Source organism: Delphinapterus leucas, chromosome 2 (genome assembly GCF_059928025.1).
Source record: "Delphinapterus leucas isolate spDelLeu-1000000601 "Yukka" chromosome 2, BTC_Dleu_Yukka2, whole genome shotgun sequence".
Lineage (NCBI taxonomy): Eukaryota > Metazoa > Chordata > Mammalia > Artiodactyla > Monodontidae > Delphinapterus > Delphinapterus leucas.
The window spans coordinates 72979739-72996114 of NC_143130.1; the positions used below are offsets into that span (position 1 = coordinate 72979739).

Sequence of the window (16376 nt, forward strand, 5' to 3'; positions counted from 1 at the left end):
TCAGGCTCAAAACAGTTCAGTTCCTCATGGCTAGTTGGGTGACCCAGGACAAATTTTAAAAAATTTAAATTCTGGGAATTCCCTGGTGGTCCAGTGGTTAGTACTCTGCTTCCACTGTAGGGGGCACAGGTTCAATCCCTGCTTGGGGAACTAAGATCCCACATGCCGTGTGTGGCACAACCAAAATAAATTTTTTTAAATTCTGATTTCTCAGTTTAAAAACAAAGGTAGAATGTAAAAGCATTCTATCTTGCAGAATAGAAATACATATAGAATATGCCCAGGGAAGCACGGGGCAAACAGTAGACAATAAATGGTAGCTATTTTTGTCACCACAGTCTAACACTGCTATAATGACTTCTTTGGGCCTGCAACAATATTTTCTCCTCTGGATGGCAGCAGCAACTTGCTGAGATGCCTTTAGACTAACAGGAGGAAAAGAATTTTAGAGCGGGAAAGGCTCAATGATTTAGTACTCAAAATTTCAGTCTGGAGATGATGAAACGGGGGTCCAGCAACAGCTAGCTAGTGACAATATTAGCACCCAAAGACTACTGTAGATTTTGTTTAAAAAGGATTTTATTCTTGGTTCGATTTGAGGGACAAAAGAAATGTTCCTGAGCATAAAATTGAGCTCTTGAAAAAGCCTGCTGAAAGAATGTTGATTGCTTTTAAACGTTGTGTTAAAGGAAGTACAACCTATTTTCACCATTTTTCTTTATATTTATCAAACCATTTCAAGGGAAAGAGATACGATTTTGAGAGGTAGAGTCTTAGATTCAACAAACATGGCACGAGCCCTGCCACTGACCTTAAGCAGAGGCTGATAACACACCCTCTCTGAATCTATTTCCTTATCTATGAAATGAAAATTGTACCTGCTTTGCAAGGATTCTCATGAGGAATAAAAATAGTATACGTAATGTACCTAGCACAGTGCCTGGAACACAGCAGGTTCTCAATGCCATTATTATTAGCCAACGTTTATTGATTGCTAGTCTCGTTGCTAAGGACTCGACCTGAACTATCTCATTTTATATTTACAGTAACCCTATGAGTTAGGTAATGTTATTGATCCTCATTTTTCCAGACTGTTAGATAGCTAATAAGTGGTAGAGCTAGAATTCACACTCCGGGAGTCTGACACCAGTCTGTGGGCCTAACCACTTTGGTATCCTACCTCTATTGCAAATGTTTTTATCCTTGATCAAGGAATTTAATATATTAGGCTTTTGTGCTCAGAAATGTAGAAGTAGGAGCACATGTTAATTGAGTGCCCATCATATGCATGCACTAGGCTAGACAATTTCAAAAAGATTTTCCCATTTTAGTTACTATTTAATCACTGTCTTTATTACCTCTAAGAATTCATAAAGTTTTCTAGAGCCCTACAGATAGAAGCTGCTTTATTTTATAGTATAATAGTGCAGCTCTTGTTTCCCAGGATTTTTTAATTGCAGCTCTTTTTCCGGAAGGTTATCGCATTGTTATTTATGGAAGAAACATTAATGAGATGCTAGGTTGGCAGATGATACAAAAGATGTGGTACCTTTGCTTAGGAACTTTTATTTTACCAAGTTAGTAATAGTCAGACATTAACTTATCGAAGAAGTCAAAATACTGTTTCCATAAGCAGGCATTTTTGTGTTCAGGATACTTTTTTTTGGCAGTACGTGGGCCTCTCACTGTTGTGGCCTCTCCCGCTGCGGAGCACAGGCTCTGGACGCGCAGGCTCAGCAGCCATGGCTCACAGGCCTAGCCGCTCCGTGGCATGTGGGATCTTCCCGGACCAGGGCATGAACCCGTGTCCCCTGCATTGGCAGGCGGACTCTCAACCACTGCGCCACCAGGGAAGCCCCAGGATACTTTTTTTTTAAAATATTTATTTTATTTGTTTATTTATTTGGTTACGCCAGGTCTTAGTTGTGGCAGGCGAGCTCCTTAGTTGCAACTCACTGGCCAGGGTACTCTTTTTTTTTAAGTTTGATTGGAAGGGAGTGACGGTGGGGGGATTATCAGAGAAGAACAGCTTTGAGGAAAGGCTGTTGTAAAGATTCTGTAATGTAGCTCTCATAAGTACATAGAATCTAAAATCTTAGAATTGGAAAGAACTTAGAGATCATTTAGTCTAACTTTGGACTCATTTTACAGAAAAGAAAACCACACCTAGAGAGAGGAAATGTCTTGCCCAAGGATAGAACTCAGGTTTCTTAACTCCCGAATGATAATAAATTATTAATTATAAATAACTGTATATAACGTGTTTGATAGGACCTTTAGGTAGCAAACTATAGAAGAGTCATGTCGGTATCTTTCTTGGGCAGTTTTAGAATCCCCACTCTGTGTCTGATCCCTCTAATCCAGTATAGTATGTGTATGTCACAGACTGGGTCTGGCAACGAGGAAACAGCATTCATTTTCAATCTTGGTTCTTAGCATAATTTGATATATAACACTACAGTTGATTGTACCCTGGAAAGCTTAAAAGGATGGTATTCCAAGAATTGGTATTAGTGTGAAAAACTAAGTGTTTTGCTCCTCTTTTACTTTTTCACACATGGTTCCTGGGAGCAAAATAGGGGAGATTCACTCTGGTGGAGGGGGGACACTCTGAGTGGAGGGAAGAGCATACACAAATGCCTAGAGGTTTGAGACCTCATAGGGTGTAATGGGCCCTTTGGGAGAGTCAGACCTGCTGTAGCCCATACACTTTGGACTTTAGCTTGAAGGCAATAGGGAGCTATTGAAGGATTTAGATCAGGTTTACAGCAGCATTTAAAGCATGAATATAGTTGCTTTTAAGTAATTTTTTGTCACACAATAACATATGGATACATGCTTATATAAATTCAAATACTAAATCTAAAGCCAGCTTCTCCTTCAACACCCCTTCTATTCCCAGTTTCCCCTCAGAGGTAACCACTACTCTGTTTGGTATGTATATGTGCATAAGAGAGATAGCTAGGATTATTTTGCACATGTGTTTTAAAACAAATATCCTGTCAAAAGATAAATTTGAGGAAAAGAGCTTGGGTTTGGGCAATTTTGAGAACCAGCTGGCCACCTGTTTACTTTGCTCGGTGTTCACAGAGTATTTTGTGAACATTCCAGTTTGTAAAGTGAGATTCTCACACAGGGACCGGTGCTGTGGGAACCATCTAGCAGACCCCAACCATGACAGCAGCTGCAAACCCTCCCAGCCGTATCCACCAGGTCTGCCTGCACTGTGGCCTGCCCTGGGTTAAAAGTTTGCTTCCTGCAGTTGTGCAGTTACAGGACAGCTGGAATTCACAGATACTAAATGTTTCTTGTTCAGATTAGGGAATGGACAATGTGCTTGCTATGTGTTATGGACCAGCTGAAGATCCAAACATGACCATGGGTTCCTTTTCTAAGGGAAACAAAACATTCATTATTTTGGGTTTGATTCTTTTAATAAAAGTATACATATAACGAAACATATCTGCATAGCGAAATAGTTTTCCATTATCAACAGTCAAGTTAAAAATTATTATTACCAAACTAACAGAATAAGGACTTCTAATACATTTGGGCACATCCATAGTTCATGTCTCTTCAGGGCTGATACTCAAGTGAGGTCTGGAAGTATGGGATATAAGGAATACAGCTTTAGGAATACAAGCAGATAAATTTCTTTATTTGCTAATTAGTTCATTCAGTACACATTTAGTACTTATTATGAACCAGGTCATAATAGCTAAGGCACTGGTTAAATCACTCCGTTCACTTTGCTCTAAATTAAAGCTCCCAGCCCACTGGGGGAGACAGATAAACAATGTAATGAGTACCCATAATGGATTTTACATAAATACAACCAGTGATTTGCCAGGTATTCCATTCATTAAACCTCTCCAAGTTTTTTAGAAAAAGTCCCAAAGTTAAAAATCTTCCACAAAAACATTCCCTGTATAGCAGCTATGTGGTGCTTATAATAGAAGACCATTTTCTGTTACTGACTCAAAATTCCGAAAAGGTGATTTGGGGAAAAAAAAGGCGGATATGTTACTGTGCTCTTGGGAAATTCGTTTGGGATTTGTCCAAGTTCTAGACTGGGAACCAAGGCTCCTGAGCAGGAGGGCAGAGGTCATGATTTAGGATGCAGTTTACTTGGATTCTCCCCTGACCTTAATCCCCAAAACAGTTGCCAGGGTAAAGGCAAAGGCCTTTAATAGGGTACAGGTTTTCCCTAACACAGATTAGGGAGAGGCATTTTCAGCAGGATCTTGTTGAAGGATCATTAAAAAACTTCCAACAAGGAGATTTACATGTTACTCAACCTTTTCATACCTCCAAATATTTTACTGAAAAGGAGAGTCGTGACCTCTGCAACATCTTAAGAAAAATGATTATAAATAGATTAATATTCTCTATTCCTTTAAGGGAAAGTGATGAAGGAGCTGGAGGCTCAGTGGGAGCTGTTCCCGGAAATCCTCAGGACCTCAGCACAAGTCAGGGAAGGGAGGTGGGGGCGTTACAGTGGAGGATTAGGGAGGGCGTCTGTAGCTGTGCCAAAGGAAAAAAATCTTGCCAAGAAAAGAGAGTATACAAAGCCCTGTTCATCAAAGCCTGTAACCCAAAGGGATCCCCACAAAGCTTTACACGGCGGAGAGAAAAGGTCGGCATCTGCTTCCTCCAAGAGGGCGCGAACTGCAGGCGGAGGCAGATCTCAAGGGTCAGGCGCCCCTTTCTTCCAGTCCCACGACCTCTCCCTAGGTGCTCACGTCACATGGGTGACCTAGAACTGACCCAGAGGCTCCTCGGACCTCCTCCCTGCGCCCGCCGCCACCGCCAGAGCCGATGCCGACTCCGCACCCGGCAGGATGTACAATAGAGCGCCAGAGTCTCACCCAGTGGTCCAACCCGCCCCGTCGCCATGGTGACCGCCGGAGTCACGCAGCTCCACCCCTTCCTCGCTGCGTGGCCCCGCCCCTCCAAACGCGGAAACGCGAGGCTTGAGCCAGCTGCGCGAACGATTCGGGGGGAGGGAGGGCGGTGGCCGAGGCTCGCTTGGCTGCGCTCCCCGCCCCTCGGAGGCCGGCCCTCCAGCGCGCCCCAAAGGTCCACAGCGCTTGCGGGTACTGAGCGCTCAAGCCGCCGGCCCCGACCCAGGCCCAGCAGCTTCCCAGGCCCGCACCCGTAGTGGAGGGAAGAGCCGCCCTGGGGAGGAGGGAAAGGGGCCTGGGGGCGGCCACGGCAGGTGAGGGGTGAGCGAGGCCCTGGGAAGCGGGGGATGTGGGTGTGTGACGCGTTTGTGGCTGCAGGTGAGTATGGTTTGTAGTGTGCGCGGCTGCCTCTGTCGGTGTGACTTTGTGAGTGTGGCCCTGAGTGGGTCGGTTCATGTGACCATGCACGTGATTGCATGTCCCTGTGTGTGTCTGAGGTCGAACCTGAGTTTATGGGGGTGATTGGTGTGCCTGTGCCCCTGCCTTTGTGTAGCTGTCATCAGTGGGACTGGGAGAAGGTGGAGGTCTGTGTGTGTGGGTCGCCTGGGGTGGGCAGTGGGGCGCTTGACCTGGGCATACAACTGTAATACCATTTTGGGGCTACAGTGCTGCAGCCCAGGAACATATTTTTCCTGCAAACTTTTAAGAACTCTGAGCAGACTAGTTATTTTGGAGATTGCACCTCAGCCTGAAAGTGATAAATGCCTTTGTCATTGCGGAGTACGGGCCAGGTGTGAGGCTTGTGAAGGAGGCATGAGGAAAGTAGCAGGGCTAGGCTGTCTCACTTTTCCTAGGGAGTCATAAGTTCTGCATTTATGCTGCTTCTTTGTCTCCACCTACAATGTTCCAGCTCCTGTTGGCACAAAGCTTCAAGAGACTGAGGGGTGATAGAATAGCTGTGTGCAAATTTTCAAAAGCTTTTATACTAAGACAGAGTACAAGACGAGGTGTCACCGTCAAAATGTCAAGTAGTCAGCTTTTCCTCCCATGAGGTTTAGAAGATAATGGAATAAGTTTCTGAAGAAAGGAGGGGTAAATCTTCCCCTGAGGAAACTTAAAAAAAGAATAGCTCTGTACTGGTGTGGTGAGGTATGGAGGCTTGCATTAAAAAGCCAATGGCATTGCCCAGAGACTCTCAGGTTCTAATATTTCGTTATTGCTGGTGTTAATAATAATCACAGATTGTCCATATGAAGATCATATGATTGGGATAAAGGATAAGAACACATCTGACTAGTTAAACTGGTTAGATGACTTAAACATTTGTGAAGGCAATTTCACTGATTGTAAATTGGCAGGGTCTGTTGAAACCCTGAGGGATAAGTGGACTGTAAACTGGCTGGTTCTGCTGAAACCCTGAGGGATAAGTGCATGCAATTCTTGGTGCACACTCACAACGAGCAGTTTAATTGTCGAGCAGTACAAGGGCCAGAGAGGCCCCGGTGTCCAGAGCACTCCTTGAGGAGGGGTTTCCTTAGGCAAGATTAAGGCAAAATTCCTGCAGCCCTTTTCCCAGCAACATGAACAGGTGCTTTTGTTTTTGTGAAGAATTGTGAGAGATCAAATCAGCATTGAGTTCGTGGTCCACATTCTTTCTTATTTAATACTGACCAGTTGAGTTACAGTCTCAGTGAACCTTTTTTTTTTTTTTTTTTGCCCTATGCAGAATGTTCCCCTTGTGACTTGGAAAAGTATTCCCCTGAAGTGGATGAAAGAGAGCTGGGAGAACAAACTTCCTTTTCATACCACTCACAGCTGCTTTCCCTTTGCAGCAGTTTTTTTTTTTTTTTTTTTTCACTTAAACGTCAGTTGGTCAGATGCAACATTTGGTATCTATCTTAGCTTTCATGTACTGCCAAACTAGCACAAGTGTTAAAATCACTTGCCTCTACAAAAATTTAGTCACAGTTGGGTGGAATCTCTCCATCCAGCAAGATTAGTTATAAAATATTATAATATTAGGTGGTAGTGGATAATACTGAGGACTGTGGTGAGGAACATCTTTCTACTTACTGCTGAGGGAAGAAGTGGATGACAGTGAATGTGTGTGCCTGTGAATGATGTGTGTATATGTATTTGTATGGTAGTTTGGTTTGTAGATTGCAACTGATTCAAACTATGAATACTTTATTTTATCCCAAGTTTGGTGAATCTAGAAGCATACTTTCTGGCTTTAATTAGCTAAAGTGTTTTATAAATCTGTTGAGTAGGTTTTTTTTCTAAACATGTTTTTGATATTTCCTCCTGTCGAATAGTGATTGTTTATAGTATTGCAATACTAGAAAATGTCTCCATTAGGCAATATTTAGATGACATAGAAATATTTCAAGTCTGTCTAGGTAGAAAATATTCTGGAATTAACTGTATGGGCTAGTTGCTTTCAATTAAAAGCAGTGACCAGCTCAGAGAAAGGCTGTAGTTCAAATGGCTTCAACTTTTAACATGTTAATATTTGTTAAGAGAAAATGAATATGCAAAGAATGATTTTCTTTATTTCAGTATGAATAAGAAATACATCTGTGCACACTGATTTTCAGCATAAGACTGGCTGATAATTTTCTTGATATTTTAGAGCCACTTAAGATTTTAATAAACTTTTCTAAGTACCATCCTAGCCTTGAGAGAAGAGACCATTATTACAGTATCAAGGTTGTAAACCTAGTTTAATATTGGATGTCTACATTTACCATCTCCTTGGGGTTCAGTTTAGTAACCCCCAAGGTTAGAGGTAGCAGTTGAGATTGCTCAGTGCCCTGCGTACTTGAGGGAGAAGATTTGGAGGGCCAAGGAGGAAGATTCGTTGGTTTTAGAATCCCCAGCTCCTGACCAGTCCAGAGAAGCAGCCCCTCTAAAATGGCAGTTCAGAGTCATCGCAGGAGTTAAGTCCTAGGGTCTCAGACTCATCCTAGCCCTGCTAGGAAAATTCAGGCTTGTGCTGGGGTAGAGGACATGATGCAAACAAGCATTTGAATCCTTCCAAACTGATGGGTGGAAGTTCTCCATTGGGCAATAAGAATCTGCAACGAGGAACTATAATTTTCAGGTTCCTGTTACAACACAACACAGATCCCTGAGCAAAGAGGGGTAGCCTTTAAGTTGAAGATGCCCAGCTAATGGAAAGCTCGTAGGTACCCGGGTTAAAAGGGACTCTAGGATTGCCTAGTTTGGCCTGCTTAGGATGTAGTCATTTATTTAGTCAACAGATAATGCCTGCTCTGTACCAAGCACTGTCCAACGCTTTGGAGAGAGAGTGGTGAAATAGTCACAGATGAGAAAACAGCCCAAAAAGGGTCAGTGACTTTTCCAACGTCACAGAGCTATAAAAGCTGGAAATCACTAATCTCACAACAGAAGACCACACATTTTTTCTAAAGGCACATGTTTTGTTTTGTTGCTAGTTATTGTGCCTTCAGGTCTATTCTGGTATCTTATCGTGGATCTCTCAGAGTACATTATATCACTTTTAACCACATCCATATGAACAGCAAGTTTTCCTGTATTTTGCATTAAAAACTATGTGTGAGTTTCTGAAGCTATGTTCCCCTAGAGTGAGATTTACGGCATTTTATGAATTTATGAGGAAGCAGGCTTACATTAGCTCCTCTTTCTAGTATGGACTGTTCTCTAGAATTTTATCAGACAGGAATATCTTTATTAGCATAGATTCTTAAGATCTTGTCCAAAGATAGGTTATGCTACTGCATTTGGAATCATTTAACTAGGACAGACAGTCAGGTGTCAGAAAAGGCTGTCCGGTGTCTGGTCCTGGTTTTGCAATAGCCGTGGGATCTTGGGTAAGTCATTAAAATTTTCTAGACCAGATTCTTCTTCTGGAGGAACTAAGAGGGTTGGAATAATTCTCTCTTGGGGCCCTTCCTGCTCCATGATTATAGGTTTTCACCAAATTGTTTTCTGTAGTTTAAGTATATGCCGACAAGGTGAAATAGCCCATTTCCTCAGTTTTATCCTTTAAAGTATTGTTGGTAGAGCTAGATCAGACTCTACATTTAGTGCTGATGTAAACATGAATTCTTGACATGAAACATCACATGCTTTTATTTCAGGGTTAACCTCCATTTCAGCTAATCATGGGAGAGATTAAAGTCTCTCCTGATTATAACTGGTTTAGAAGTACAGTCCCCCTTAAAAAGGTATGTATGGTTTTACTACACCTCTTATTTGCAAAATCTTGTAATTGTTTTTATGTGTGATTTAGGTGTTATGTCTTAGTAGTGTTCGAGAGTAAAGGTTATTGCCAAGTATTGTGACTGGGTTGGAGAGCCTAAAGTTCACCCCTTCCCTGTCGAGTACAATCAGCTTTTGAGACTCATTCAAGAGTAAAAGTGAGAATAACTGTACTCATTATTTTATAATTGTTTTTACATATTCAAGCAAGCAGCAATATGTATATTCTCCTCTGTATAGTTTAGTAGAAAGCTGACAGCAACTGCAACTGTACAGTAAGTGCAGTTAGATTCTATTAGAAAGCATTTTCCTGTTCCTCAGATTTAAGATTTACAGTGAGTCACATTATAGGTCCTCTGTTTGCCATGATATATACTCATTCTGCCATAGTCATCTTTTGGAAACTTTATATGCCTGGGATGTCTAAAAACGCTAAACACTTATATTGAAGTTTGTTGACTCTGAGTCCCAAGTTAATCCCAAATGTTTGGGGATCACACTAGACAAAAGTTGTGTCAGAATAAAATCTTTGCTGATCCCCTTGCAGAAATATTAGAGTACTATGATCTGAAGAACATCGATGTCTCTGTTGTAATTGTTTTGTCAGGATAGATAGCTGTGGAAGTATCATGCAAGTTTGAACTGATAACAGAATTACACTTCATATAGAAATTTGAGATACAGTCTCCATGTATAGACAGAATACCTGCCATATACCTGGCACTGTTGTAGGAAGTCCCCAAATATCTTATTTAATTCTTTCAACAGTTTAACAGAGTGGATAGTGGTGTGCCCACTTAGCAGATGGGAAAACTGAGGTTCATGGAGGTTAACATGTTAAAGTCACACAGTCTAGTTGAGTTTAAATTTAAATCAAATTAATCTGGCTTCAAAGCCAGAACTGGGCTTCCCTGGTGGCACAGCGGTTAAGAATCCGCCTGCCAGTGCAGGGGACACGGGTTCGATCCCTGGTCCAGGAAGATCCCATGTGCCGCTGAGCAACTAAGCCTGTGCGCCACAACTACTGAGCCTGCGTGCCACAACTACTGAGGCCCGTGCGCCTAGAGCCCATGCTCCGCAACACGAGTAGCCACGGCAATGAGAAGCCCGTGCACCACAATAAAGAGTAGCCCCTGCTCTCCGCAACTAGAGAAAGCCCGCAGTCAGCAACAAAGACCCAACGCAGCCAAAAATTAATTAACTTCTTTAAAAAAAGAAAAAATTCCTTAAAAAAAAAGCCAGAACTAATTGGCAGCTTACCAAAGGGAACCCGCCTTTCTTCTTGCTACCCCAGGAACTACTGCTCATGCTAGGAGAATTGCCCCCAGAGTCCCTCTGCCTTGTCCCATCCCCTCAAGTCATTCATGTGAGCTCCTCTTGATGGACTCACTCAGCAAGCTAATCACCAGACCCAAAACAACACAAACTTACCTAAATATTCTTGGAAGTAGTAGTTTCATTGATGTTATTTTCTCCTTTGGTCAGTTTGGCCCACAAGACATGAAAAGTTTGCTTGAAGTTTCATAGTGCTAGATTTTCATTTCAGAGATCTGAATATCTTATCTCATATGAATTTTATTATTATAAGGTTGGAATTTACCGCATACCACTGTCAGAGGTTACTGAGATTTTTTTTACTACAATCATAGCAAAAAGAAACAGGAAAAGCAAAAATGTGAGTGGCAAATACAAAGGGCAAAAACATAATCATGAGATATACTGTCACCCGGGGAAGTCCAGAAGGTGTTGGTTAGGGCCCTCTGGGCTTTGCCCTGCCCTGTTTGTCTGCTCCCAGTGATGCCGGTGACCTTGGTTAGTGTGCCGCCACCCACATTGACACCATGGGCCCCACAGCACTGCTCTCAGAGTTAGGAGCTCTCAGAAAATAGAACCTTGAACTTTCTAATGTAAAAAGGTTAAGTGTTGATTTGCATTGGCAGAAGTTCAAGCAGTTAATGTACTTTTCCAAATACCAAAAAGTCAGCCAAAGAGAACAAAAATTAAACTATCATGCAGTGCATACTGTAGCTAACACTCTTGACACTGTTGAACACTCAATGTCTGCCAACCTCTGTGCTAAACACCTGATTTGTCTCAGCTCATGTAATGCTCATCTGTGTCCCTTTTTGGATCAAGAACCACTAAATCAGGAAGGTTTCTGATGACCTTCCTCCTTCTTACCCCCTTTTCCCCCAAAAGCCAGTTTTTCCCTGAGCCCATTCCCCACATTGACTGAATAGTTTGAAACATTCTCTGGGGACAGTGATGCTTATACCTGCCTCGTCCCTTCTCTCTAGCAGAGGTCTCCCCTTCAGAGGCTTGGTCTAGATCAGGCTCCTGAAGCATCTCTTTGAGAGGTCCCATCTCTACCCAGTTTCTCCCTGGAGGCTGGAGTCGTTTCTTCCCCTCACTTCCCCTAGTCACACACTGACCCTGCTGATCCCAGCCCGCCCTCTGGGCCAGCACCCAAGAATGACTCTGCAAATTGTCCTCCTCCTATGTGCACATACGCATGCGCACATGCACGCGTGCGTGCGCGCATACACACACACACACACACACACACACAGGCAGAAGTATGGGGAATAAATCAGATGCCATGTACAGAGTTTACTGTTTAATGGTAAACAATAAATTTCATATAATCATGGCTGGGGAGAAAAATTCAAAACTGATAGAAAAAACAGCTCTTGGGAGAAGTATAAAGCAGTTCCATGGACTATGTCAGTACTGAAGAAGGAAATGGAGACAAAGCTGTTTTTTATATGTGCTAGTCTGGTGTGATCCCCTCATTAGCTTGTAACAACCGAGGCAGAAGTATTAAAATTGTCAGTGAAATTATAGTGCTGAAATAACTATATAAAACCCAATCCATGAGGTTTTTCATTTTGTTTCTTATAATTTTCCCTCCAGATTATTGTGGATGATGACGACAGTAAGATCTGGTCGCTCTACGATGCAGGCCCCAGAAATATCAGGTGTCCTCTCATATTTCTCCCTCCCGTCAGCGGAACTGCTGATGTATTTTTCCGGCAGATTTTGGCTTTGACTGGATGGGGTTACCGGGTTATAGCTGTAAGTATTATTGATTCAGGATTGAAATTAAGTCCACATTTTCTGGTCTGTGTGTGTGTGTGTGTGTGTGTGTGCGCATGTGCGCTTCTGTTTCGATTAACTGTAGTAATAGGCGTGTTTTTGATTGAGGTAAGATACTGTTTTCCTTTGTTAAAATGTGAAAGGGAGTTTTTTGAAGAAAGGTGGTGTGGTTCACCAACATACAGAGGCTCAGAGGGGACAAACCTCTATTGGAAGCCTCCTCTACCCTCAGCTTGAACATGCATTTTCTGAATAAGCCTGACCAGCAGGAAGCATTGTCCTTGTTTATAGTTAAGGAAACTGAGGTCCGGACTGTTTTAGTGATCACCGAGGGTCACACAGCCAGTAGGCCATGGAGGGAGAGCCCAACTCAGTCTTCTGACCCCATTTACCCTCCCCTTTTATTACATTACTGCTTCGGGGGCAGCAGAGGGATCAGCTGACATCCAGGGGACTGAAAGCTTGCTTTAATGTGAGTCTTTGATAGGTGAGGTGAAGCTCATTAATTAGCTCATATCCTTCGCATTTGTTTTTTTGTTTCTAATCACTGAGTTACGGATAACTGATAACTGAGTTACTGATAACTGAGTTACTGATAACTGAGTCACTGATAACTCAGTTATCACTGAGTTCGGTCCAAATCTAGTTTCGCATTGATCATTCTCTAAGCTTCCTCTCTGGGAGGTGGGCGTAGGTGGGAAGGCACTGTTTGTTTTTTTGTTTTTGTTTTGGCCACAGGGCGTGGCAGCGAGATCTTAGTTCCCTGACCAGGGATTGAACCCATGCCCCGTGCAGTAGAAGCACAGAGTCCTAACCACTGGACTGCCAGGGAATTCCCAGGAAGGCACTGTTGCTCACAGTGGAGTGTTTGGTGTGCCTCGATCGGATCAGGACAATGGACGTTGGTTTCCTAACTTCCTCTGGAAGGAGAGGCTCTGGCTTTGGAGCCAGCAGTTGTTTTTGGGACCTGGAGAGTTAACATGTAAACATTATGAAGTACTGCTGTTAGTATACATTTTATTTACTGCCTAGAAGAGAGAAAACGTGGACCAGATCTCTTCTCTTGGTTGATAACTGAAAATTCCAATGGGGTTACCACTAATTGGGGTCATAAAAGACAAATCCAATTCCTCTTCATCCAGGCAGCCCTTCTCTTTCTTGAAAAAACTAGTTATTATCGGTGGCCTACTGCCTTCTGCCCCCAGGTCTTTTCTTCTCCAGCTAAATTTCTCCAGATTCTTTAACCATTCCTCGTATTGTGTGTTTGAATTCCTGCAACATAATCCTCCCTTGTTCTGGGTTTTCAGTAATCCCTCTCAGTGGACAGCATTGCAGGAGAGCAGAGTGGTAACCGCCCTCATTCCAGTCCACTGCAGCCTAAGTCGTGACACTTTCTGTCCTTGTGGTCCCTGTTGATCAGCCAGGGAGGGGGAACCTGAGCAGCCCCTGGGTGTCTGTCTCACTTTAGAGTGCTGTCCAAAGCGAACAGTGTGGTTATCACTCTAAACTGACAGGGCACATAGCCTTGCCTTCTGGCTGGATATTTCTTCTTGCTTCTTGATGTAGGCTTTTGCTATTTCTTAGCTAGATAATGAATCAAGAAAAAGGCCAGCAATGTCTTCAAAATTACTTTGTTCTTCTTAAGATTTGATCAGAATGCCCAACCCCAGGAGGTTCTGAAATTTACTAGGTATTTGTTAAATACCTCGCAGTTAAAATGCATGGATCCTCTTTTCATTTACATATTTATTGAGATAATTATAGATTCACATGCAGTAAGAAATAATAGAGAGATATCCCTTATATACTTTGCCCAGTTTCTCCCAATAGTAACATTTTATAAAACTGTAGTAGAATATCACAACCAAGACATTGATGTTAATGTAATCCACCAGCCTTGTTCAGATTTCCCAGTTTTACTCGTACTCAGTTGTGTGTGTGTGTGTATCAAGTCATATACAGTTTTATTACCTGTCTAGGGCACAGATTTTTTAAATTTAATTTTTATTTTATATTATAGTTGATTTACAATGTTGTGTTAGTTTCAGGTGTACAGCAAAGTGATTCAGTTATACATATACATATATCCATTCTTTTTCAGATTGTTTTCCCATATAGATTATTAGAGAATATTGAGTAGAGTTTCCTGAGCTATACAGTAGGTTCTTGTTGATTATCTATTTTATATATAGTAACACTACTATATATATATTTTAACCCAAACTTCTAATTCATCCCTCCCCCTACCATTGCCCTTTGGTAAGAGTAAGTTTGTTTTCGAAATCTGTGAGTCTGTTTCTGTTTTGTAAATAAGTTCATTTGTATCTTTTTTTTTCTTTTTTTTTTTTTTTGCTGTACCCGGGCCTCTCACTGTTGTGGCCTCTCCCGTTGAGGAGCACAGGCTCTGGACGCGCATGCTCAGCGGCCATGGCTCACGGGCCTAGCTGCTCCGCGGCATGTGGGATCTTCCCGGACCGGGGCACGAACCCGTATCCCCTGCATCGGCAGGCGGACTCTCAACCACTGCGCCACCAGGGAAGCCCCTGTATCATTTTTTTAACTTCCACATATAAGTGTTATCCTATGATATTTGTCTTTCTGTGTCTGACTTACTTCACTTAGTATGATAATCTCTAGGTCCATCCATGGTGCTGCAAATGGCATTATTTCGTTCATTTTTATGGCTGAGTAGTATTCCATTGTATATATGTACCACATCTTCTTTATCCATTCCTCTCAATGGACATTTAGGTTGCTTCCATGTCTTGGCTGTTGTGAACAGTGCTGCACTGAACACTGGAGTGCATGTATCGTTTTGAATTATGATTTTTTTCTGGATATATGCCCAGGAGTGAGATTGCTGGATAAAATGGTAGTTCTTAGTTTTTTTGTTTTTTTGTTTTTTTTGCGGTACGCAGGCCTCTCACTGTTGTGGCCTCTCCCATTACGGAGCACAGGCTCCGGACGCGCAGGCTCAGCGGCCATGGCTCACAGGCCCAGCCGCTCCGCAGCATGTGGGATCTTCCCATACCGGGGCACAAACCCATGTCCCCTGCATCAGCAGGCGGACTCTCAACCACTGTGCCACCAGGGAAGCCTGGTAGTTCTTAGTTTTTTAAGGAACCTCCATACTGTTCTCCACAGTAGTTGTACCAATTTAAATTCCCACCAACAGTGTAGGAGAGTTCTCTTTTCTCCACACCCTCTTTAGCATTTATTGTTTGTAGACTTTTTGACGATGGCCATTCTGACTCATGTGAGGTGATACCTCATTGTAGTTTTGATTTGCATTTCTCTAATAATTAGCAGTGTTGAGCATCTTTTCATGTGCTTTTTGGCTATCTGTATGTCTTCTTTGGAGAAATGTCTATTCAGGTCTTCTGCCCATTTTTCAATCAGGTTGTTTGTTTTTTGATATTGAGCTGCATGAGCTGTTTGTATATTTTGGAGATTAATCCCTTGTCAGTTGCTTCGTTTGCAAATATTTTCTCCCATTCTGTAGGTTGTCTTTTCATTTTGTTTATGGTTTCCTTTGCTGTGCAAAAGCTTTTAAGTTTAATTAGGTCCCATTTGTTTATTTTTATTTTCATTACTCTAGATGGTGGATCCAAAAAGATATTGCTGTGATTTATGTCAGAGTGTTCTGCCTATGTTTTCCTCTGAGAGTTTTACAGTATCCAGTCTTCATTTAGGTCTTTGATCTATTTTGAGTTTATTTTTGTGTATGGTGTTAGAGAATGTTCTAGTTTCATTCTTTTACATGTAGCTGTCCAGTTTTCCCAGCACCATTTCTCCATTGTATATTCTTGTCTCCTTTGTCATAGATTAATTGACTATAGGCACGTGGGTTTATTTCTGGGCTTTCTATCCTGTTCCACTGATCTATATTTCTGGTTTTGTGCCAGTACCATACTGTTTTGATTATTGTAGCTTTGTAGTATAGTCTGAAATCAGGGAGACCGGTTCCTCCAGCTCCATTTTTCTTTCTCAGGATTGCTTTGGCTATTCAGGTCTTTTGTGTTTCCATACAAATTTTTAAATTTTTTTGTTCTAGTTCTGTGAAACATGCCATTGGTAATTTAATAGGGATTGCATTGAATCTGTAGATTGCCTTGAGTAGTATAGTCATTT

General features: G+C 42.2%; 1 protein-coding gene across 8 annotated transcripts in view; it reads left to right on the plus strand.

The window, feature by feature from the left end:
* The first annotated feature begins 4921 nt into the window (after window positions 1-4921).
* Window positions 4922-16376, plus strand: part of SPG21 (SPG21 abhydrolase domain containing, maspardin) — a 78759-nt gene continuing 67304 nt past the window's right edge. The window contains exons 1-4 of one of the 8 annotated variants that reach the window (XM_089907113.1): window positions 4922-5282; window positions 9029-9115; window positions 10738-10824; window positions 12063-12224. In XM_089907113.1, coding sequence (XP_089763239.1) covers window positions 9053-9115; window positions 10738-10824; window positions 12063-12224 — 312 coding nt within the window. In that variant the 5' untranslated portion in view covers window positions 4922-5282; window positions 9029-9052. The remainder of the gene's footprint in view (window positions 5283-9028; window positions 9116-10737; window positions 10825-12062; window positions 12225-16376) is intronic. The other 7 variants (XM_089907112.1, XM_089907111.1, XM_089907109.1 and 4 more) reach the window with 7 other exon arrangements.